Source organism: Lygodium microphyllum, chromosome 23 (assembly GCF_053477565.2).
Source record: "Lygodium microphyllum isolate KBCC chromosome 23, Lygodium_microphyllum_v1.1.10, whole genome shotgun sequence".
NCBI lineage: Eukaryota > Viridiplantae > Streptophyta > Polypodiopsida > Schizaeales > Lygodiaceae > Lygodium > Lygodium microphyllum.
Genome location: NC_141157.1, coordinates 67,820,866 through 67,846,830, shown reverse-complemented (window position 1 = coordinate 67,846,830; position 25,965 = coordinate 67,820,866). Strand labels below are relative to the sequence as shown.

The 25,965-nt window shown below is 38.1% G+C and overlaps 1 protein-coding gene across 1 annotated transcript in view; it reads right to left on the bottom strand.

Moving 5' to 3' along the window:
- Nucleotides 1-25,965, bottom strand: part of SUVH4 (histone-lysine N-methyltransferase, H3 lysine-9 specific SUVH4-like protein) — a 122,022-nt gene that overhangs the window by 2,231 nt on the left and 93,826 nt on the right. Inside the window, exons 9-12 of the mRNA XM_087663711.1 lie at nt 25,846-25,934; nt 25,579-25,738; nt 25,235-25,340; nt 24,965-25,150 (exon numbers count right to left, since the gene is read on the bottom strand). Coding sequence (XP_087519837.1) covers nt 24,965-25,150; nt 25,235-25,340; nt 25,579-25,738; nt 25,846-25,934 — 541 coding nt within the window. The remainder of the gene's footprint in view (nt 1-24,964; nt 25,151-25,234; nt 25,341-25,578; nt 25,739-25,845; nt 25,935-25,965) is intronic.

Genomic DNA, 25,965 nt, shown 5'->3' with positions numbered 1-25,965 from the left:
GACTTGGAAAACTAGAATGGGACTCAAAAATAAAGGCATTCCAGGTGGTCCAATTATGCCAACAACCCCAAAAGCACAAGAAATGAATCAGAATCCTCATGTGCGGCTGGAAGAAGTGGAACAAAATCTTCGAGCGCAAGAAGTGAAACACAATCTTCATGTGTGGCTGCACAAGATCTGAAAATTTGGGCCAGCAAAAAACCGAATCAATAGGATGCATTATAGGTCCCACCACACAGTGCCATATGAGAGACAAAAGGGACCATATGTCTTGCCACCAAGCAAGAGATAAACTTATGGCGAGAAGTCTCCACACTTCTAGTGCCAAAGAAGCACAAGCCATTAGACATATTCTGTTGACAAAGAGCTAAAGCAAGGGGAAGGCCACCTATCAACATTCCCCAAAGAAATACTTTGCATTTAAAGGGTATTTTGTTGATCCATCCCTGCAATATTGTTGATTTACACCATCTCATGCTTTTGTGAAGTCCCCAAAGGGGATTGCCCTCAACTCCTGGCCAATCGTGATCGTTAATAACCAAATGATAAATCTAATAAAGCAAGGCACACTCCAAAGTCTGCAATCCTACCAAGGTCTATCCAAAAGAAGCCCAAGGACGGCTGCCAATCCCACAAGGATGATGTAACAGTGTGCAATAAGTTGTGATATCCTCTACGGACATGGAATGACTGCCAAACACACCAAACACATATCAAAATTTGCCGTGCAAGGAAAGTCGCATCATCGATAGAAATTCATCCACGGTTGTGCCATACCATTAAACCCAGGTATAGCATGTCACTTCCCTTCCCAAGAAACAACCAACAATTCAGCCTGCATCGAGTTGGCCTGCAAACAATCATTACTTAGATGCCATTCAAATTTGTGAAGCACCTCTTTCCATGTGCGCACCAACTGAGTCAATAAGACTGAAGATTTAAGACTGACAAGCTAATCAACATAGAGAACATGCCACCAAGGGCCTTGCATGCTTGTATTCCCATGCACAATACCCATATCTTCAAGAAAGAAGTGTGTGATGGAGACCCATGGTTGTGGGCCAAACCACATAGCCTGAAACAACAACCATCTAAGTGCTCTAGAATTACACTAGCCTGCATTACTCAAGTGTACAAATGTGATCCCATATAATCCAAGTTGTGCCAAAGTGCATAGAATCCTTTTTGCAAAGCATTGAACACATTGACAAAGTAACATCTCTCAAGCTACTCTTAGAACAAGGTAACAACGGCAAATAATAGAAACCATGGGCAGCATAATTGTCTAAGCTGCATGTGAAAAGGCCATGATTGCAATTTCCAATAAATAAATTCGCCTTCCATCGATCCAATTGATAACTGAAGTCTTGTGCAATACTTTGTTTGGGTATGACCTCCCCTTGCCACCCCAACGTCTGCAAATCGCATTCTATACAACTAATGAGGGTTGGAGGTGTGTATATACAACCCCCATGCCTGAACAAATAAGTCCCATATATCTAAAGCTTTGAGAAGAAAATCCCAATAGCCTTCAAAATCATAAAAGTATCATCAGCCAATGCTTGGCCAATAAACAAGCCTCAGTTTCCCAAGGTGCATTGCAAGAGCCAAAAACAAGGGACTCAAGAGCTAGCCCTACGTGACATAGAACAAATGGACTGCTAACACCAATATTAAGCATGACTCTAGAGAATGCACCCCTTGTAATAGGTTATATCAAGTGAGACATTTAAGGATAAAAGCCCATCTGCTATATAAGTTGGGCAAGTAAAGACCACTCCAAGTAATCTACAACTTTCTCCAAGAAAATGTTTCTCCCCTTGATAAAGCCATATTGGCCTAGATACACAATCCTAAAAAAATGTGCATGCAAACAATTAGCCAAGACTATGACAAAGAGCTTGCACATGTTATATTGTCCATCAATAGAATGGGTCTCCAATGCTTAAGCACCGAGGGTGAGGCAACCTTCGGAATCAATTTGATGACATCACCTTTCCACGAAGCAAGCATAATTCCCAATGTCCATCATCCTCATCCACACAAATATCAGCATACAAACAAGCAGCTTTATCAAGACAAACCTATTGGCAGTTCAGTCAGCTCATAAGTGAGTTTGAGCATGTGCAATTAAAGGTTTGGTATTATTGTTTATTTTAAGCATTGTTTCACATCATTATTTATATGATTTATGGAACTTATGGCTGGCCAACCAACATTCACTGCTCGCCGACCTATGGAACTATTTGCACTATTTAGTGCTTATTTATATGGCTCCGTCTTCCTCAGTCATATCATTCATCATCTGCAATCTTGCGAAATGTGTCCTATACCAAAGAGGGAAGTAATGCTAGTGCCCACACAGCCAATGGCTCACTCTTGCATGCCATTGTGTCATATTTAGAATATGGATTCCATTTCTTGAGCATAAGTTCTCCCTTTGCAGGTGTTCTTTTGTTCTCTTCTACACTTCCATCACAGCACCCACATGGTATCAGACATCCATGTCTGAGCTCTGGATGCTATTTTCTATAGTGGAGAATCTGCCCTCCACAATTTCTCGCGCAAATCAGCCTTCTTCTATCTGTCAAAGCCTGTGCAACCAATTTTTGGGTATTTTCTGCCCGTTTGCAGCCTTCAACCTTCTGCATTTTTATGCTGAAGTCTGTGTTTTGATTTTTGTCAATATTCTAATGCTGAAAAGCTGCATTTCATGCTCTTACTGTCTGCGTTTTGCACTCCGCATTTGCATTTTCAGCAACTAGTGCCCTTGCAAGCTGAGGGACAGTGTTTGTGGCTTCTAATTATGGTTTTTGGCTGACATCACTCTAATCCTCCTGCACTTTGTAACCGTTCTGTGATTAGCTCCTCTTTACAATGCATGTGAACTCCTAACAATGCAGTCTGCACTATGGTTGGTTGTATTCTCTCTTTATTCTCTATCTTCTCTTCCTATCCTCTCCAAATGGCTCCTCCCTACTGTTCTATTGGCGATAAAATTCATGGCTGTGACTATCTTACATGGATTGTTGGTTAGGAGCTACTAATCGGCCTAAACTCCCCTTCCTCCTCCAAATAATCGGGTCACTATCAACAAAAAGGAAGTTGTGCTTACATGGGATTTGGATTATGCCTCCGTGTATTCTGCTCTTCTCTAACGTATCTCTGAAGATCTTCTACCGGTAGTCACCTCCTATAGAATAGCTTCAACAATTTGGGAGAAGCTTCAAATGTTGCCTCCCTTGGCCACTATAGACAACTCTAACAGATCAAATCCGAGCCAAAGGACACCTTCCAATCCAAAGTTGCCACATCAAATGGCATCAAATTACTACCTTCTAATACTAATACGCTACTAATCGGACTAATCAATCTAGAACCTACATCCAACGAAAAAAATTCTACATATAATTTTAATACCTATACCTAATGTTGGAACTTAAAATAATTCGCTTTAAACATTTAGAGACTTTATGCCAGAAATTAATATGTTAAGAGCTTGAGGATAGAGAGATTGAAAGTGAAGGTATAATGGAGATATGACAAAGGAGAGCTTGATGGAGTGGGGTGAGAGAGCTTGAGGAGAAAGTTTGGGGGGAGGGGATCGAAGGACGTGGACAACTAGGTTCCAATCATTCTTACTTTGTGTTACATAGATACAAGATTAACTTCCGCACATGGAGTTCATGCTTCTAGAGGCTCATCTAGTTGAGATTACTTGACAAAGAGTTCATGATGGCATGTTAGTTGACAAAGAGCGAGATTGGCTCCTAATCCAAGCTCACATGAGGGGTTACTTTCACCACCTAGCCAAAGGCGATGTTTGACGGACACAATGAGATGTTATGATTCCTCTCTATTTTCAAGTTCTTGTACGATTGACATAGACATCAAGTTCCCTCCAAGGCACCTTGGTAGTGGCTTGATCAAACATTGCTTGGGTATCCATGGTTCTACTCTAGTGGTTTTATTTGTATGGACTCTGATGAGTCATTATCTGAGAGTGTGTTAGCATTTTCTCATGAGTGAGTTTAGCCATGTGCAATGGTGGGCTAGGTAGAACAATTTATTCTAGCCATGTTTTGATCATTATTCATTTGATTTATTGCATTTATGGCTTGGCAAAATTTATTGTTAGCCGACTTGATACATCATTTGCATTATCTATTGTCTATTTATACACCTCTCTCCTCAACCATATCATTCATCATTTACAATCTTCTAGACCCAATCCTATTCTAGAGGGAATCAGTGCTTGCCGATACATATCTCTCAGTTCTTCCTTTGTGGTGTGCTTTTGTTTTCTTATATTGTCTCTTCTCTTGTGTTGTGCAATCTGTTACAACAGTCTTCTACGCTTCCATCATCGCATCCACTTCTCAAAAAACCTTATTCCAAATCAGCTCATAAAACACAAACTTAAGCATCAACAATTCTATCTAACATGGGCTGATATGACCCGAGTACATCTATAAAGAATTGCCAACACATATACACAATAGTCTAGGGATACACAAGTGTCTCATTACTATCATGTCACAACCGCATAAAATTTTCTTCTGCAAAAGAGACATGCAACCCTTAGTAATATTTATGTTGAAAGTGATTGATGAGATCAAAGAAGCATCCTCTTAAGAATCAACCAAAAGAATGAGAGCTCAGATGAAATGATATATGCATATAAACCAGTATGCGCAGGTGCAGATATGAAGGGCAAGAGTCAAGACAAGAAGATATGAAGACTTGGTATTGTTTGAGACTTGCTCTCTGAAGTAATGCTTAGATTGCTTCTATTGCGTGTTTACAAGAGTTACAAATGAGAGCCTTTTATAGGCATATGAAATTGAGCATATGGTTTCCCGCTCAAAGGTTGAAAGGAGAGGGAATCAATAAAGTTACATTGGAGCCTTTAGGCGGGAACAGATAAATGGCTTTTGAAAAAGTAAAGGAATATTGTACAACATGTCTGTTGGTTACGTCAAGGTGGTTTTCGGGAAAGTAAATCTGCTACAGTGTTATGGATTTCCGGTACGTGCTCGAAGGTGACGTCAAGAGCATCAAAAAAGAGTGACCACCTAAGAAGTCTTTTGTTCCCTATTTCATTAGGTGCCTTTTTGGTTAAGTAGCCAGGTACATGCTTTAAGTCTGTTCTGATGGTGAAAGGAACAAATTCTACAAAGAACCGAAAAGCCTTTATGGCTTTAATCATGGCGAGGATTTCTCTTTGGTACGAAGGATAATTTTTCTGAGTGGGAGAGAAAATCCCTGAAGCATATCTACATGGGTGAAGTGTGATTGGTTCTTTTTCTTCTTCACAAAGACAGCGCCCCACCCAGCATCAGATGCATCCGTATACAGCATTAAGGGATGTCCGAAGGGCAATCTTAGGGGGGGAAGATTGCTGATTAGCTGCTTGATTTGTTGTACAGCTATAGTGTGAATGGGATCCCAGTGGAACTTGTCTTTCCGTAATAAGGGATATAAGTCATTCGTGTAGTTTGCAATATTGGGTGCCGAGGAATTAACCCAATTTAAGCAACCTAAAAATTGTTGTAATTGTTTGACTGATGTGAGAGTATCTGGCATATCTACAAGCTTTTTCAAGACATGGTCTTCCAGTCTGATCTGTCCCTGTGAAATTTCTATGCCAAGAAAATCAATAGTAGATTGAAACATGAGGGACTTGGTTGGTGATAATACCATGCAGGCGGCTTCGACTGCAGTGGCAACCTGGGATAGATGATCTAGATGATCTTCAATAGTTTCAGAAAATATTAGAATATCATCTATGTATGTGAGACAAAAAGGAAAATTCCCAAAAATTACATCAGACCACTCCTGGAATTTAGTGGGTGCTACTTTAATGCCGAAGGGAAGGACTGTCCATTGGTAGTGTCCATGGGGAACACAGAAGACTGTCTTATATCTGTCTTCCTTTTTGAGGAATAATTGCCAAAATCCAAAATTTAAGATCAAACTTGCTAAATACATTAGTCTTTTTTATCCTTTTTAGCAATAGATCTTTTAGAGGGATAGGATGTCCATGGCCGATGAGATATTTCTTAGATGGTTTATAATTTATAACCATTCTCTTCTTGCCACGTTTCTGCTCGGAGTGCTTGTTGACATAGAAAGCCTGGCACGCCCAAGGGGAATTTGTAGGCTCAATCAATCCTTTTTCCAGGAGAGATTGTATCTCTTCTTTACAGAGCATTAAATCCTCTTCCTTCATGCCTTGATATACTGCCTTGGTAGGAATTGCATGTGGTTGTATGGGTAGAGAGATTGCATATTTCTGTTGTTTCTCCTTGTACATCATTAGTTCTTCATGCATGAACTATCCTAGCCTGTGTTGCAAGTGTGTGATCTGTTCTTCATGCTTTTTCATTTCTTTCCGTAGCCAAGATTCTCTAGCAATTGCTTTGTCATGACCAGTTGTCTCTGTGATTGAGTAGATTAATCTACCAATCCGAGGGAGTAGAGGGAGTTCTGTTGTCCGATGTTTGTAGGTGATGCCAAATTTGGTTGACCAAAAGGTGTATGGGACAAGATGTTGTAGGATATCCGTGCCAATAAGAAGATCATATTTCATTTGTCTCATAAGCTGAATTTCTATTGGTACTTTGATTTTATCAAAGTGGAGATAAGCCTGGGTTACATGGATGAGTGTAATCTTCTTATTATTGGAGAGTTCTACTATAATAGGTGTGGAAACCTTTATACATTTTCTGGGAAAGAGCTCAAATGGAGCAATAGTAAGACTAGATCCTGTGTCTAGTAGAGCATCAACATGTAAAGAAAACTGTGGCATATTTTTAAGTTGAAACACATACCATGGGAATGGGTCCACCAGTGTCCAAGGCGTTGACTTTGAAAGTACGTGCCTTATGTAGTCTGATCTCGTTTACCGGGGTTGTAGAAGTAGGCCCTCTTTGGAGAGTACAAGGCATTTCTTGTAATTCCCTTAGGATATCAGTTGTATTTTCTGCTAGATCTTTCTAGTTAGAGAGAATTCTTCTGTACACTTTGCATAAGGACTTAATTTCTTGTTGCATTTGGAAAAATGCGTTGACCATTTCTTCTCCTGTATTTCGAGTAGCATTTGTTGTAGATTGTAGCAGCTGAGATGCAGTCCTTGGCTAATGTAGACTTTCTAATTTATGTGGTATGAACATATTTGCCTGAGTTTCTGTTTCTGGAGCTAAAGTTTCTGGTCTAGGCAAATCATAGGGATTAGAGATAAATTCTTTTTTTATTTTTTCCTTTGTCTTTTTAGTTTTCGAGGACGTTGTCTCAATATCATAGGTGTCAGATGATTCAGAGAAATCATCTTTCTTTTGTTTGCCTTTGAGATCTTTTGGATAGGCAGTAAAAGCTGAAGCCATTAATTTTGGTTTTCTTCCTCCTGAGAAATAAGACTTATGCGCATTGACTGGATGAAAATTGTGTGCAATGATGGTGTCTTCATTCGTGACTTCTGTTGCCTAAGTAACAGAAACAGTGTCGCCTTCTTCTTCTTCTTGGTCTGTACCTGCTTCCTCAGTAGTGTTTTCGTCTTCCTCAACAGTGTGCCATGAGGTGGAAGAGTCTGTTGTATCAGAAACTTCTGAGCTAGAAGATTCTGTCTCATACGAGTCTATCTCTGAGTCTATCTCTTCTTCATTGTCATCTTCTTTATCAGAACCAGTGTCATACTCACTATCATATGAGTATTCTGTTTCAGAATAGTTGTTATATGAGTAACAGCTGTCATAGTCAATGTAATGTTGCATCATATTCACTTTGGCTGATTTTGCTTTTGCCTGTTCTTTCTTTTTTGGACATTTGTTCGCCAGATGAGACGAACTTCCGCAAATGAAACATTTCAATTTCTTTTTCTTTGTTTCATCTATATGTTCTTGTGTATACTGTGATTTTTCTTTTGAAGATTTGTAGGAATTTTTTGAGTTTCTTGAGTATCTTGAATACTTTGGATTTCTACCATCTTGTTTGTTGAAAAAACACTTACTATGAAAATAGTTTCTATGATACTTGGGGAGATAGTGATGTCAATTGTGACGATGTCTGAACTTTGGTATGTTGTCACATGAGCATTTGTCACATCCGAATTCCATGTGGAATTTGTCTGCTTGCTTGTATATAGATTGAGGAAACCTTTGGTTGAGTTGTGTCATCTTCTGATGCTGACAAACTTCTTTGACTGTTTGTTCTATAGTTTGTATAATCTGGCGAACACTATCTGTGAAATCCCTATTTTCATTTTTCATTTTCTTTTTACAGTAGAATGGAATAGGTTTTGGAAAAGAACACACAAGATGTTCTTTCATGGTGTTATCATGGGCTCCTAAGCCTTCATACAATAAATCCCTCATACATATCAAGTATTCTTTATACAAGCAAGGGTCGCAAAGCTTAGATTTGAAGAATGCTTCACGAGCTTCTAGAACATCATCAAGTTTGTTTCCTACTAGTTCTCCTAGTAGTAACTCAACGAATATTTGTTCGGGATCTGGACTTTGTGCTATTGTTGCTTTTACCTCTGGATGTATTGATGTCCATCAATACTTGATTCCACCGACAAATCCATTTGTAATGGCATTTAGAATGTCAATCCTGCTAGTTTAGGCTTTCTCCATTATTTTCTGTCCTGCATATGCATACATCATGTAGATTCAAAAGTTTTATTTCTTCAGGTGTTTTCCCATCTATGGACCAGATAGAGAAGTTTCCAACTTTCTCTGGAACTCCAATTTTAGTGTAAAATTTAGTATGAGATGATTTGGAGGTAGATCCAGATGTAGTTGCATTCAAAGAAGCAGTTTGCATAGTAGAATGATGTGCATTTATTTGTGCTCTGAGAATACCAGTGGGAGATTTAGACCTGTGAGGATTGATGGGTGTGAATTCTTCTTCAATCGCACTGTCACTATCTTCGTCTGAAGATGTGAAGGTGTAGGCTATTCTTTCTTCAAAGTAAGCCTGATCCCTAGGATACCACGCTGGTGTTTCAACAGTGGGTAGATCCGGTGGTGTCTGTAGAATACTTTCACCCATATATCTAGAGTTCAATCGGTTATGAACATTCCTTGTAAGGTCTTCATCATCTTGTTGTTCAGGGTCGATGCACAGTGGCATATTTTCAAGAACAAGATTTTCTTCCCGAACTCTTCTGATCTTTTCTAGGTCAAGATCGATATCATCAAAGGCTAATTTGTAATGTGAATCTGACCAGTCAGGAAACATCAATTCCAAGTATTAGGATAGTTCTAATGCTGTAGAGCCTGGATATACTGTCTTTTGAAACAGTGAAGGTTTTGTGGGGGTCTGAGACTATGTATCAGTGGGTTGACAATATATGTCTTGGATTTGTTGTAAGAGATCTTCAGAATCATCTTCATCTTGTAGATTTTCATAGCAGAACAAATCGTTTTCATCAAATGTAGTGGCTTTAGGACTTTCAGTAGAAGAAGTATGAGTAGAAGTACCTTCACCCGTAGGTATAATCTCTTTTTCTTTCCCTTTGCTAGAAATGTGCATGTTCAATGCGTTAGTTGCTGGTGAACAAAAGTGTGAAGTCCATCCTTTATAAAGCCTTTTGTTGGAGAAGGTAGACCAATCTGTAGCCATCCTTGGCGTATGTACTACTGCTGAAGATACATTAGTAGCTTGCTTCACAATAATATTTTTCTGTGTCTGTTGACATAAAACAAGTAATTGGTCTGCGGTTTGCTGAAGAGAATCCATTTTTTCCATAAGTCCTGAAAGGGCCAAATGTGTCCAATTGGCTGTCTGGCGTTTAAGAATGACCATTTTGAGGACGTAAATAAAGAGCAGCTTTATAGTTGTTCTTTTCATACTCAAAAGTCTGGATGACATTGAGAACAGATGAAGAAGCTTTTTCTATAAGCTTTTGACAATGCATGCAAACTCCATGGACAACTTGATCATGAGAGCAAGGCTGTGTATGGAATTTTAGAAGATTGGTTCCCTGAGAAGAAGAAACCTTTAGTTGTGGTTAAACCACTGCCTTCGGATGTTCTGCAGTGTTCTGTCTTTGTGGAAGTAGCAATGTTTTTCCTTTTTTTATTTTGAACTTTGATAATTTTTAAAGTAGTAATTCTTTTTTCCTAATAGAGCTAATGTCAAGGTTCCATTCTGTAGGTAATTTTATTTCTGATCAGTTAATACAGTCAGGTAAGAACCTCTGAGTAACTTCATCAGATTTCATAATAATAGTCTGTCCTTTATCTGTTGAAGAATTAACTCCTTTAATCAACCTGGGTATGACTAAAGACATACATCAAAATACCATTCTGTATTGGATAGCTAAATGTGCAGAAGATGCTTTCATTTGTAATCCTATAGTTCTAATGTGTAACATAACGAGGCATAGCTCATCTGAGCAGAGTATTTTCATTCCTATACTTGAGTGAAGTGAGATAGTCAGTGACATAACGAGGCATAGCTCATCTGTAAGGCATTGAGGCTTTGTATGTACCGTGTTGCCGTTTTTCGAGCACTTCCGTCCTCTCACGTCCAGTAAATGGCATCCAAGCAAGTTGGGAATGCATTTTCTACTACTTTCAAACATCTCTCAGAACGCTACAAGTCTCTTGGGAACTCTACAATCATAGTTGATGAAGCCCAACCCAGTTCGAAATGGATTCTTCCAGAAATTGGTGCATCTCAAATCTATGGGGAAAATAGAATTTTCAAGTTCAAGGCATCTACCATGTTCATCGAAGACCAAGGTATTTTAACTGTTGGAGACTCTCTTTCAAAAGATCAGCATGTGAATTTGCTATCATTAGTCTATCCCAAAATCCAAAAACAACAAAACAAAATTGAATACCCTTATCTACATCTCGGCTATATTGCCATAGATATTATTCCTCTGTTTCGTGAAGGATTAAATGCTTCTTGTATAGCAACAGTTTTAGACACTAGACATTTAGAATTACAAGACATGATAGTAGGAGCTGCAGTATCATCTCTGTCTAATGGTCCAATATTCTTTGAACTCAGACCTAATTATGTCATAGCAGTTGATGATCCTTATTTTTCAGACCTTCTAATGTTACACATTAGAACTATAGGATTACAAATGAAAGCATCTTCTGCACATTTAGCTATCCAATACAGAATGGTATTTTGCTGTATGTCTTTAGCCATACCCAAGTTGATTGAAGGAGTTAATTCTTCAACAGATAAAGCACAGACTATTATTATGAAATCTCATGAAGTTACTCAGATGTTCTTACCTGACTGTATTAACTGATCAGAAATAAAATTACCTACAGAATGGAACCTTGACATTAGCTCTATTAGGAAAAAAGAATTACTTCCTCCAACAATTATCAAAGTACAAAATAAAAAAGGAAAAACATTGCTACTTCCACAGAGACAGAACACTCCAGAACATCCGAAGGCAGTGGTTTAACCACAACTAAAGGTTTCTTCTTCTCAGGGAACCAATCTTCTAAAATTCCATACACAGCCTTGCTCTCATGATCAAGTTGTCCATGGAGCTTGCATGCATTGTCAAAAGCTTATAGAAAAAGCTTCTTCATCTGTTCTCAATGTCATCCAGACTTTTGAGTATGAAAAGAACAACTATAAAGCTGCTCTTTATTTACGTCCTCAAAATGGTCATTCTTAAACGCCAGACAGCCAATTGGACACATTTGGCCCTTTCAGGACTTATGGAAAAAATGGATTCTCTTCAGCAAACCGCAGACCAATTACTTGTTTTATGTCAACAGACACAGAAAAATATTATTGTGAAGCAAGCTACTAATGTATCTTCAGCAGTAGTACATACGCCAAGGATGGCTACAGATTGGTCTACCTTCTCCAACAAAAGGCTTCATAAAGGATGGACTTCATACTTTTGTTCATCAGCAACTGACGCATTGAACATGCACATTTCTAGCAAAGGGAAAAAAAAAAGAGATTATATCTACGGGTGAAGGTACTTCTACTCATACTTCTTCTACTGAAAGTCCTAAAGCCACTACATTAGATGAAAACGATTTGTTCTGCTATGAAAATCTACAAGATGAAGATGATTCTGAAGATCTCTTACAACAAATCCAAGACATATATTGTCAACCCACTGATACATAGTCTCAGACCCCCACAAAACCTTCACTGTTTCAAAAGACAGTATATCCAGGCTCTACAGCATTAGAACTATCCTAATACTTGGAATTGATGTTTCCTGACTGGTCAGATTCACATTACAAATTAGCCTTTGATGATATCGATCTTGACCTAGAAAAGATCAGAAGAGTTCGGGAAGAAAATCTTGTTCTTGAAAATATGCCACTGTGCATCGACCCTGAACAACAAGATGATGAAGACCTTACAAGGAATGTTCATAACCGATTGAACTCTAGATATATGGGTGAAAGTATTCTACAGACACCACCGGATCTACCCACTGTTGAAACACCAGCGTGGTATCCTAGGGATCAGGCTTACTTTGAAGAAAGAATAGCCTACACCTTCACATCTTCAGACGAAGATAGTGACAGTGCGATTGAAGAAGAATTCACACCCATCAATCCTCACAGGTCTAAATCTCCCACTGGTATTCTCAGAGCACAAATAAATGCACATCATTCTACTATGCAAACTGCTTCTTTGAATGCAACTACATCTGGATCTACCTCCAAATCATCTCATACTAAATTTTACACTAAAATTGGAGTTCCAGAGAAAGTTGGAAACTTCTCTATCTGGTCCATAGATGGAAAAACACCTGAAGAAATAAAACTTTTGAATCTACATGATGTATGCATATGCAGGACAGAAAATAATGGAGAAAGCCTAAACTAGCAGGATTGACATTCTAAATGCCATTACAAATGGATTTGTCGGTGGAATCAAGTATTGATGGACATCAATACATCCAGAGGTAAAAGCAACAATAGCACAAAGTCCAGATCCCGAACAGATATTCGTTGAGTTACTACTAGGAGAACTAGTAGGAAACAAACTTGATGATGTTCTAGAAGCTCGTGAAGCATTCTTCAAATCTAAGCTTTGCGACCCTTGCTTGTATAAAGAATACTTGATATGTATGAGGGATTTATTGTATGAAGGCTTAGGAGCCCATGATAACACCATGAAAGAACATCTTGTGTGTTCTTTTCCAAAACCTATTCCATTCTACTGTAAAAAGAAAATAAAAAATGAAAATAGGGATTTCACAGATAGTGTTCGCCAGATTATACAAACTATAGAACAAACAGTCAAAGAAGTTTGTCAGCATCAGAAGATGACACAACTCAACCAAAGGTTTCCTCAATCTATATACAAGCAAGCAGACAAATTCCACATGGAATTCGGATGTGACAAATGCTCATGTGACAACATACCAAAGTTCAGACATCGTCACAATTGACATCACTATCTCCCCAAGTATCATAGAAACTATTTTCATAGTAAGTGTTTTTTCAACAAACAAGATGGTAGAAATCCAAAGTATTCAAGATACTCAAGAAACTCAAAAAATTCCTATAAATCTTCAAAAGAAAAATCACAGTATACACAAGAACATATAGATGAAACAAAGACAAAGAAATTGAAATGTTTCATTTACGGAAGTTCGTCTCATCTGGCGAACAAATGTCCAAAAAAGAAAGAACAGGTCTAAATCTCCCACTGGTATTCTCAGAGCACAGATGAATGCACATCATTCTACTATGCAAACTGCTTCTTTGAATGCAACTAAATCTTGATCTACCTCTAAATCATCTCATACCAAATTTTACACTAAAATTGAAGTTCCAGAGAAAGTTGGAAACTTCTCTACCTGGTCCATAGATGAAAAAACACCTGAAGAAATAAAACTTCTAATCTACACGATCTATACATATGCAGGACAAAAAATAGTGGACGAACCCCAGACTAGCAGGATTCACATTCTAAATGCCATTACACATGAATTTGTCGGTGGAATCAAGCATTGGTGGACATCAACACATCCACAGATAAAAGCTGCAATAGCACAAAGTCCAGATCCTGTGCAGATATTCTTTGAGTTACTACTAGAAGAACTAGTAGGAAACAAACTTGATGATGTTCTAGAAGCTCGTGAAGCATTCTTCAAATCTAAGCTTTGCGACCCTCGCTTGTATAAAGAATACTTGATATATATAAGGGATTTATTGTATGAAAGCTTAGGAGCCCATGATAACACCATGAAAGAACATCTTGTGTGTTCTTTTCCAAAACCTATTCCATTCTACTGTAAACAGAAAATAAAAAATGAAAATAGGGATTTCACAGATAGTGTTCGCCAGATTATACAAACTATAGAACAAACAGTCAAAGAAGTTTGTCAGCATCAGAAGATGATACAACTCATTCAAAGGTTTTCTCAATCTATATGCAAGCAAGCACACAAATTCGACATGGAATTCGGATGTGACAAATGCTCATGTGACAACACACCAAAGTTCAGACATCGTCACCATAGACATCACCATCTCCCCAGGTATCATAGAAACTATTCTCATAGTAAGTCTTTTTTCAACAAACAAGATGGTAGAAATCCAAAGTATTCAAGATACTCAAGAAACTCAAGAAACTCAAGAAAATCCTACAAATCTTCAAAAGGAAAATCACAGTATACACAAGAACATATAGATGAAACAAAGAAAAAGAAATTGAAATGTTTCATTTGCGAAAGTTCGTCTCATCTGGCGAACAAATGTCCAAAAAAGAAAGAACGGGCAAAAGCAAATGCAGGCAAAGTCAATATGATGCAACATCACATTGACTATGACAGCTGTTACTCATATGACAACTATTCTGAAACAGAATACTCATATGATAGTGAGTATGATACTGGTTCTGATAAAGAATATGACAATGAAGAAGAGATAGACTCAGAGATAGACTCGTATGAGACAGAATCTTCTAGCTCAAAAGTTTCTGATACAACAGACTTTTCCACCTCATGGCACATTGCTGAGGAAGAAGAAAACACTACTGAGGAAGCAGGTACAGACCAAGAAGAAAAAGAAGGCGACACTGTTTCTGTTTCTGACGCAACAAAAGTCACGGATCAAGACACTATTATTGCACACAATTTTCATCTAGTCAATGCGTATAAGTCTTATTTCTCAGAAGGAAGAAAACCAAAATTAATGGCTTCAGCTTTTACTGCCTATCCAAAAGATCTCAAAGGCAAACAAAAGAAAGATGATTTCTCTGAATCATCTGACACCTATGATATTGAGACAACGTCCTCGAAAACCAAAAAGACAAAGGAAAAAATAAAAAAAGTATTTTTCTCTAATCCCTATGATTTGCCTAAACCAGAAACTTTAGCTCCAGAAACAGAAACTCAGGCAAATATGTTCATACCACATAAATTAGAAAGTCTACATTAGCCAAGGACTGCATCTCAGCTGCTACAATCTACAACAAATGCTACTCGAAATACAGGAGAAGAAATGGTCAACGCATTTTTCCAAATGCAACAAGAAATTAAGTCCTTATGCAAAGTGTACAGAAGAATTCTCTCTAACTAGAAAGATCTAGCAGAAAATACAACTGATATCCTAAGGGAAATACAAGAAATGCCTTCTACTTCCCAAAGAGGGCCTACTTCTACAACCCCGGTAAACGAGATCAGACTACATAAGGCACGTACTTTCAAAGTCAATGCCTTAGACACTGGTGGACCCATTCCCATGGTATGTGTTCAACTTAAAAATATGCCACAGTTTTCTTTACATGTTGATGCTCTACTAGACACAGGATCTAATCTTACTATTGCTCCATTTGAGCTCTTTCCCAAAAAATGTATAAAGGTTTCCACACCTATTATAGTAGAACTCTCCAATAATAAGAAGATTACACTCATCCATATAACCCAGGCTTATCTCCACTTTGATAAAATCAAAGTACCAATAGAAATTCAGCTTATGAGACAAATGAAATATGATCTTCTTATTGGCACGGATATCCTACAGCATCTTGTCCCATACACCTTTTGGTCAACCAAATTTGGCATCACCTACAAACATCGGACAGCAGAACTCTACTCTCTCGGATTGGTAGAACAATCTACTCAATCACAGAGACAACTGGTCATGACAAAGCAATTGCTAGAGAATCTTGGCTACAGAAAGAAATGAAAAGACATGAAGAACAGATCACACACATGAAACACAGGCTAGAACAGTTCATGCATAAAGATCCAATGATGTACAAGGAGAAACGACAGAAACCAATGCCAACAATTCCTTTGCTACATGCAATCTCTACCTGCTACAAAGGGAAGCAATATAAATTTCAGAATCTTTGGAGACTCTCTGCACATTACCAATCTACAAATCGAAGCATGATATCCCTTTACAATGGAACTCAAGGAAAATTTGATCTGGCAATCATATCATGTAACCATTAAATACTTCATGCCCTAGAAAGGAGGCACTAAGCCCACAGGCAACCTACTCACGAAATTCACAAAAATAAGAGTCATTGTCTAAGCATTATAAACTCCAATGAAAAGTGATCTAAACATACTATTCTAAGCATTCATTTCTAAGATCTCTAGAAAGAGCCCATCATCATACATAATATACATATGATACAACTACCTCAAAGCTACCAAATGTTGTAGAGAATGGAAAGTATAACCATGGGGACATGAACATAGCCAAGCGCATTGGTCTAGCTTCAAAACCTTAATGCGAACTCATTTCAATCATCACCTTCCAGTGCATTCATTACACAATGTCTAGAGGTACAATGGGATGGATCAGACACATCTTGAAATTCCTCATTAATAAATATGGTCCACAAACACAAACGCACAATTGCAATTACCCCCATAAATCACATCAATGCAAGACATCCCTTGGCACATAAACACCAACCAACCGTAAGATTACCCTCGTGCATGATTTCAACCACAAGATATTTGAAAAATATATCATTTCTTACTAGGACAAGCTGAAACTTCTTGTAAACAATCATCAACACACCAAACTCTTGCTTCACAAGAAATCCGGCAATAAACAAATTGAACCTATGGCATTAAACAATCCTACAACTTATTTCTATTTCTTATCCTGAACACAAAGCATGTCCCAATCATTATTATACAAGGCATACACATATCATGTTCTTTGCTACGAGAGCAAACACCACAAATGCTCCATTAGGTAATCTTCCTTTGCAATAAGAAAAAGCTCAGATCTGAGTCTTATCTTGCCTTGCCTTGATCATATATGCTTGGGCCTCTAGAGACTAGCCTTGAAGTCCTCGCAACAATTGGTGCTAGTATCTAAAGGTTGATATCTATTATGGGACAGCAGCTCAGTTTCCATGAGTAAAACCAAATGATCAAGTAATGCACGGTCAAGTTGGACATGGTCAAGAGAGACAAACCAACAAGATGCTGAGGCACAAAGATGGCACTCTACCAAGACCATGTACTCTCCCTAACATGCAACCATTGCTTGATATAAATAAGATACATAGATGTGGGACTATCTGATGAGGACTCTTGTGCAATTGGCCAAACCTACACATCTTTACACAAGCTCAATGTTTAGACAACTAATACCGATGACAACTTTCTGTTGAGCCACCAATGCCCATCATATGTGAACTTTGCTTGTAGAAGACACCACCCAATGATGATTATACAAGCCCTACCCAACATACTTACAGGTCACAAATCACTCAACAACCTCTTAACCCAAGAGTCTTTTTTGACAATTGATAAGTGTCACAAACCAATGTCATCAAAGGTGGTTTTGTAGATATAGTACGATATGTTTAGTACACGAATATTTACGTCATAGAATGTACACAAATTTTTAAGAACAAAAGATGTCATTTGATACGTTTGTTTAAAGATTATATATCAATTAGTCTACACACATAAAAAATGTAACTTAAAAAATAAAAAATGTAACTTAAAAATAGATCATGAAAAGCATAAACTTTCCATGAATTTGAGTTTAGACAACAATTGCAAGGCCATATGAGAATTGAAAGTAAAGCCAACTAAACTCCAATATGTTCAATCGAGTGAGAGAAAAAGATAGAAAACAGCATTAGCCATGGCGCATGCTATCACTCAATGCTCCTAAAAAGACTCTAAATGACAAAATACAAAATGGCTCATCACTCATGACGACTTGTCACCAAGCCCACATATATCGAAACGTGGAGAGCTACCCTTACTAAAAGAGGCCTCAAACAACAGCCCAAAGTCTTCATCACTCCTGGCATTCTTGTCATTATCATACTCAAACTCTCTAACTAGAGCATCCTTTACAATAACTGCATGCCCAATTGAAGAACTACCCCAACCTCGCCTTACGTAAGTCCTCATGGCTACTGTAAGGATCGTCCTAGTGCTAACAACTTGAGCAACAACACAACACCCCCAATTGATGCATCCGACTATATCATAATCTACTGAAGCTCCATGTAGAGATTCCTATGGATGGCCTCCTACTCCTCATTTTGCTCTTTGTTGACACTCTTTAAGGTGAACCGGCTCAACTTTAACTCATCAACATTCATCTAACTATAGCAAAACGATAACTTGACTTTTGTAACTTGTATATGAAGATTCAAATTTAACTATGAAAGACATTGAAGTATTATAGTTTTAACTTAGGGTTTAGCTTTCTGACCAATTATCTCATGTAGACATAAGTTCGAGCAACAATAAATTAGTCACTCTTTACCTTTTATTGCCGCTCTAACTATCGTGTGCTCAACTTATTTTGGATCTTGTATGTATGAGAGAGTATGCTGACCAACTTCACTTAGATGCACTAGTCACGCAATCCTACATTGTGCAAAAAATTAAAATAATATTCAATGTTTAAACTTCACATAACAATCAAAGATTATGAACTCTTCAAGATGCAATCTCTAGGAGAGTCTAGGAGAGAACTTACAAGTAAAAATTACAAACTACATTGTGCAAAAAATTAAAATAATATTCAATGTTTAAACTTCACATAACAATCAAAGATTATGAACTCTTCAAGATGCAATCTCTAGGAGAGTCTAGGAGAGAACTTACAAGTAAAAATTACAAACTTTCAACTTCAAAAGTTCGACTCGCATGTACAAGCAATCTAAAGGCAATGTTTCGAATATTGCATACTTCATATCCAAAAGATTCCCACCAAAATAGAGGCACGACCAAAGAGAGCCTCTTTCAACACAAAGCACAGGCTAAAGCAATTTCTATTCAGTCGCAGAAGTTGATGATTTCTTATAGAAATGATGCATGCTAGTCCTCATCCAATGCCAACTCTTGATTCATGAAAAGAGATGGAGATCAATATGCAAGATATAAGAGAGCAACAAGACCATGGATGGGTCGTCTCATCCATTTATATCTTTTCTCGACCAAAAACCATACCACTCATGCACCATACCTATACAAGCAAGTGATCACTAGGAGCTATGCACATATATCATGCTAGAATGTCTCTCTTAAGCATGTCTTATAAAGTATATAAGAATCCCTAAGGTGGCACCCTCCATGTCACTCATCCGACATACCCTATACAAGAGTGTGATAGCTAGGATCTATACACATATATCATCCCAAAATGTCTCTCTAAAGGAAAGCCTCTGAATGGCTTTGCCCTATGCTACAATCAAGAGTGGCTTCTCCTACAACGATAGCTTGAATTTCTCTAAGACCATATCTTACTGAATTTTATTTTTGACATCATAGAGTCACTCTTAAAGCAACCATATGACAACAAAACAGATCTAAGAGGGATTTTCCAACTGCACATCATTGCAAGTGCGAACAATAGCTATCTACAAATATGGCAAGCATCCGCAATAATCTTTTTCACCCAATTAGGTGATCCAATGTTTTCTATGAAAAGTCAATAAAATGAGTGGCACACGAGATTCAAAATATATACGGAAACTCCGCTTCAAGCAAGTCTTTCATCCTCTGACAATTAAAGACATTGTCAATGACCACTTGCACCACGTTGGCCACACCACCCTACATGGTACAAGAGAAGAGAAGATAGATGAGAATCAAGATCAAGAGTGTAGATATAGTGGAAGAGATATTAGGATAAATAAATCTTGATTCATGAATCATGAATGATGAGATAAGAAATGGAAATTAGAGTTAGGGGAGATAGAAAAACGAGTCATGACTCATGATTCATGAGTCATGAGTCGTGACAACTTATAAGTGAGATAAATTGAAAGATTCCTAAAACTATAGATTGAAACGAAAAATTAATAATCAACTATAAATTAAAATTAAAATTTTGATTTTTAAGATTACATCAATAATAGCTTATGGCATATATGTATCTATAAAAGCTCTCGTTTTTCTTTACCCTCTTTGCCTCAAATCCAAGGCCCACAAGAAACAAATACCCAGAGCTGAAAAAACAAGTATATTCAAGATATCATGTTTCTTCCTATCACTCAATCAGTCGAGAAATATGGTGCAACCATACTTTGCCAATACGGTAGGCATGGACTCTAGAGATTTATTAATTCTCTCGCTCTCCTTGTCAAGCTTCCCGATCCGCATGTCATTGTAGATGACATCATATAATCTCTTGCATGGACCAACTATAGCAATAAAGCTTTACCTATTACTCTCCACCTATCCATTTGAAGTGAATGAAATGGGAGATTGCATCAATGAGAGTGTGTGTAATCTCTGTCTCCGCATTTCCTTGTCTCTCTTTGAGAAAAGTTTACAAGAATGTGAGATTTTGACATGCCGCTAACTTTTGATTTACTTAATAATCAAATATGCAAGGTTGTTTCACAAATGTAATACACATGGCAATTATTTCATGGTAAAGGCCATGGACCCCAAGGACGTAGTGAGTGTCAAAGGTAAAAGTTGTGATAAGCTATGTCGATTAGATATTGGTCGTCAGTTAATCTCAAAATTGAACCTAGGATAATTGTTTAACCAATAAATGTCAACACTAGGAATTCGCATCAATTAATTAATTAATACCAACAATCTAAGGGTCAACAAAAATTGAAAACCACTCCAAGCTGCAAATGGCCCAACCAATTAATTCTTAGGATTATTTAATCTTGAAATTTAATTCAATGACTAGATAATGTTGAGACATGGCTTTAAAAAATTGCCACTTGGCAAAAATACCCATGCTAACCGAGATAACGTTTTTGGGGGCTACATCTCAATCATTCAATTAGTATACAGCCTGGGAGAGAGAAAGAGAGGAAGCTACTCATCCATTTTGTGATCAAATAATAATTTGTTGCAAAAGAGAGCTATCTAGGGGTCTCACTAGCCAATGGACAACAAGGAGATACCGTCTAGAGATTGGTAATAGCATTGCTAATCAAGTGGCAATATTTTGGAGCTGCCTGGCAATAGTATAGGTAACTGCATTAAATGCAGAGTGGAGTAGGCAACATGCAAATTTTAGGGTTTTCTCGCGAAGAATATTAAATATTTCTCATCTTGGCTTTCTCTCAACTTCTCCCATCAATTCTAAAAAGATCTATCATTCTCGACATACCTCAATCAAATTTGTTGGACAACATTAGAATTTCTACTGTAAACTCTAGATTTCTGCTGAAATTAGGATTTAGCAATCACCTTGAGACCGGTGCCATCACAATAGTATCATACACTGAGATCAACACCCAAAATTCGTGGAATTGACAAGAATTTCAAATGTCAAGCCATCCATTGTGAATTAGGATAGCATTTGGTTAATTGGTGGTTCCATTTGTGCAAGTCCTCAATGAAAATCAAGGGGCAATCACTCCAAATTGCTTGCTAATTGTTTATACAACAAGGGCCTTTTGATTGTGAAATCTTAGCTTGTACTCCATCCATGAGCAATTTGAAGTCTTAGCTTATACTCAATTCATTAGCAATTTAAGGTAAAGAAATACCGAAAGGGGTGCCAGTTTTGGGGCCAACAAGGTGTCTAATATCCACAACTATTAAGGTAACTTGTGTATTTCAATTTATATTTCTTTGGTAATTGCTATAATTAAGTGTTGAATCAAGAAATTACTACCCTCTTCAAGAAGGAAGCTAAAAAAGATAAAGGATCAGAAATAGCACCCGTAGCTTCTTGTAGCGAAGCTCCTCTACATGGCCTTTTGCTTCCAACGATGGCAATGAAGCCCAAGACCATTAAGGTGCATAGACTAGGATTAGGGATTTCAAAAGTAACCACTTCTGTATTAAGGGTTGACGACCTCCTCTTGAGTCTCTTCCATGCTCGATGACACATGACTACTTTGATTGGAAAGAGAAGAGTATTTCTTCATGATTTCATCAACCACCAATTGAAGGATTTGAGAACATGGGTTGCATTGACCACCCACCTTGGTCAAATGGATGATGAATCTTGTTACACACCTTGTCAAAGTCCAATGGTAACAATTTGACCAACCTCAGGTCTTCTCAAGATTTGTGGTGTAGAGGCGAAAAGCTTCATGAAGAGTCCAAGGCATTGTGAAAAAGAACGAGAAGAAAGGACAAGTGGAAGTGAAAGAGAAGGAGAGGGAGTGAAGGTTGCCATGGCACCACAATCCTTCTTCTAGCCCTACTAGTGTCATCATCCCTCATGACCCTCTCGTGCTAGAGAGACTATGAGCAAGTAATGGTGGTGGGGCATGCTAGCCTCACCCATATGCAAGTGCTATGGACCCTAAGTATGAATTTCTATGGGCACCATCTGTTTAGAGTTTTGGTAGCCTATAGGAGGAGCACTGGCTCAAGTAGGGCAATGTAGGCAACACACTATGCATTCAAGGCAGGTCAGACAGGCAGATCTGCAATCGCTAGGGCACTGCAAGCAACATGGGCAATTCCATCAAGCGGTCGGGACCCTGCGGCATGGCGGGTTAGCCAGTTCCAACAGTTGCTAACTTTTTGGAGCTAACGGCCCAACTTGTACAGCAGTCTGGTACATTACATGCAGGCCGACTGCATATACTGGGTGCATTATACTCCATCTTCGTGCAGATTGAAATATCTCCAACTATTCATACACTCACAGCCCTTCTACATTCTACCTTCCACATTCAATATTCAAATTGCCTGCCCGAGCTTGCCTTGGCAGTACATTCTTAGTAGCCCATCAATATATATCCTAGGAAGTGCCGTCCTAGATTTTGATGAAAACCCTCAAAGTTTGCTAACTAGGCTCACTCGAGTCTACCCCTCAAGGAAAGTTTCAACCGTTCCCATGAGGATCAACTTGAGTCTTTCTGGTCGAATCTATTACTACGATTGATTAGTATTATGGACTTATGTTGTGTTGGGTTCAAATAGAATGGGAGAAGTATGACACTTTGATGCGAACTCTATTGTTTCTTTCTCTCTTCTCTTTATGTTTATTGTTTTCGGTTAGTCCGGCTATACATGTCCGTATCACAGCACTACGACACGATTATGTCTGACAGATTCAAATCTTGAAGTTAGTTTTTGACATTCAAGTTCATGATGGAAGCTGAGACCGAGAGCTCTCTTTGCTCCTAGCTTGTTCCCACATCAGGAGACACCTTGCCGGTCAAGCTTAAGGCAAGGAATCTATAGTTGGCATAATATTTTAGCAAGACTAGTTCATAAAAAGCATTGAAATTCAGCTACTTTAACATTGTTGGCAATGATGGGTACAATCAACATCGACATTGATGTCTTTTCAAGATAAACCATGGTAGCTTGATCAACCACTACTTGTGTACCGAGAGTTCTATTTCAGTGTCATTGTTGTATGTTCCTATATGACTGTCATTATCATCTTGAAAGACAAAATGATTTTGAGCATTATGCAACCAAAATCGACTACAAATACAAAGCAATTGGGCAAGCAAGTATATTTATTGGATTGCTCAAAACAAGAGACTAAGTGGAGGGAAACAAAATTTAAAAATTGTAATTAAAAAGGAGTAGAACGGTCTATTACATAGTCCTTGTACAATGATATTCATATCAAAGGCACAAAAAGGACAATGCAATGGACTAAAGTGTCTAGAAAGTCAAGACTTTCCTTTTCACGTGTGTTCTCTACAACAATCTCCTGATAATTCCTACTATTTGAAAAACACAAATTGCCAGCAATTGTTTTTGAAATTCTTTACAGATGCATTCACCTCATGGTTATACCACAGTTTTGAAAACAAAGGAAAGGAAAACTGCAAAAAACAGAGTCTTTGAATTGTAGTAATGAAGAACATTGAAGAACATTGAACAAACGATAAGTGCTGAGCAAGTTAAGGCTGCAATCTACATAGAAAAGACATACTGAGCAAGTTAAGGCTGCAATACACCATGGGCCATGTGACACTAGAGAGAGACAAAGAGATCCTGTGGGCGCACACATGCATACACACATGGTATGAGACTCCACAGAAGAGCAGCCAGCTCGCCCAACAAAACACAGGACAAAACAAAAGTGAGGCAATCTGGTCATGCACCAGAAAAGCGGAGAAAAAACAAGAAGTTTCTTGAAAGAGTGTTTTGTCCATACTATTTCTATCTAAAATGGTTGCGCCGCTTCAGCGTGCCTAAAATGAGGAGCAGTGAACTTTACTATACACCCCAACACAACATTATTTTTACACACAATTATGACAAAATGTGAGGTTATACCAAGCAAAGAAGTGGTGACTAGCAAAGTTGACATAAACAGAGACGAAAGCATGAAGGATTTGCAAAAGAGGAAAACCAAGGAGAAAAAGTGCCAACATGTTCATCAAAGGACAGCCTAAAAGAAAACATGTGGTCTTTGAAGGTAACGTGTGGTCTCTGAAGGTAGTTTGTTGAGAAACAGCAATCCTTCCCAGTTTGTATCAACACAATAAATTAAAGCTACCATTGAAAACCAAGAACCACAAAAAGCTAATTTTACTTACATCTATGAAGCCACACAACCCCTTCTAACAAAACTCTCTAATGAGCCAAATGTCAAACCTGGCGAGCACCAATACTCTTCATCGTTTGCAAACAATCCAACTCAAAAATATAAGCATTATTGTTATCAATCTCATCCGCATCAGCTGTCTTCATTAATAGTCCAGTATATTCACAAACAGGAGCTCCTGGAGGAATAGTGTCCCATGACCTTACACCCCAACCTTTGTTTGCAGTCTTAAACACCTAAAAGTTTGTGCAAGACAAAGATCACAAAAGAGTCCTCATTGAATCAAACTTCCTTAAAACTACTATCACTACGCACGTTACCTCAAGACGATACCGAATACCATATTGAGTGACTCGATTGGAACACTCTGCTCCACATCCACAATTGGGTCCACACTCATACACCACATCAACTGGTTCAACCAATCTACAAGGCTTGTAAATGAATCAGTACTAAGCTAGAAAATGACAAAATCTTACACAATCCAACATGCGAAATGTTGCTTCATGAATAGTAGCCCTTTACATAACAGCTTAGTAAGAGTTTCCTCTGCCTTTGTTACAAAAAACAGCCCCAAATATCAAATAAGATGTGATGTGTTTTGTTGAAAAGGGAAAAAAAAAGTATTTGTTATTTTTTTACTATGAGCCCTCCATAATCTTACCTGCCCCCATTCTTTGAGACATATGGAAATTGTTTTCCATTTAAAGCAGCACATGAACACTTCGAGACATCGACACATTCGCCTTTGCAACTACATCCTTTTGCAGGAAGTGGTCTTCCCAGCCCCTTTTGCACCTCATTTGTAGCCACATACTTGTAGCCTACAAGATCATAATTATCAAGTGCAACCAAAATTTACAACATAGCCTTTTGGTTGTATCAATGACGAGAACATATAAAGTAGTCTAAACAAAAAGTAATAACTTACCAGTTGGAGGGAATGGAGGATTGTCTACCACATTTGAAGCTGGAACGGGGATCCTTTCCAAACCATCGCTTATATCAGCACAGATGAGGCTGTCCACATCCAACTAAGCTAGGTGAAGAA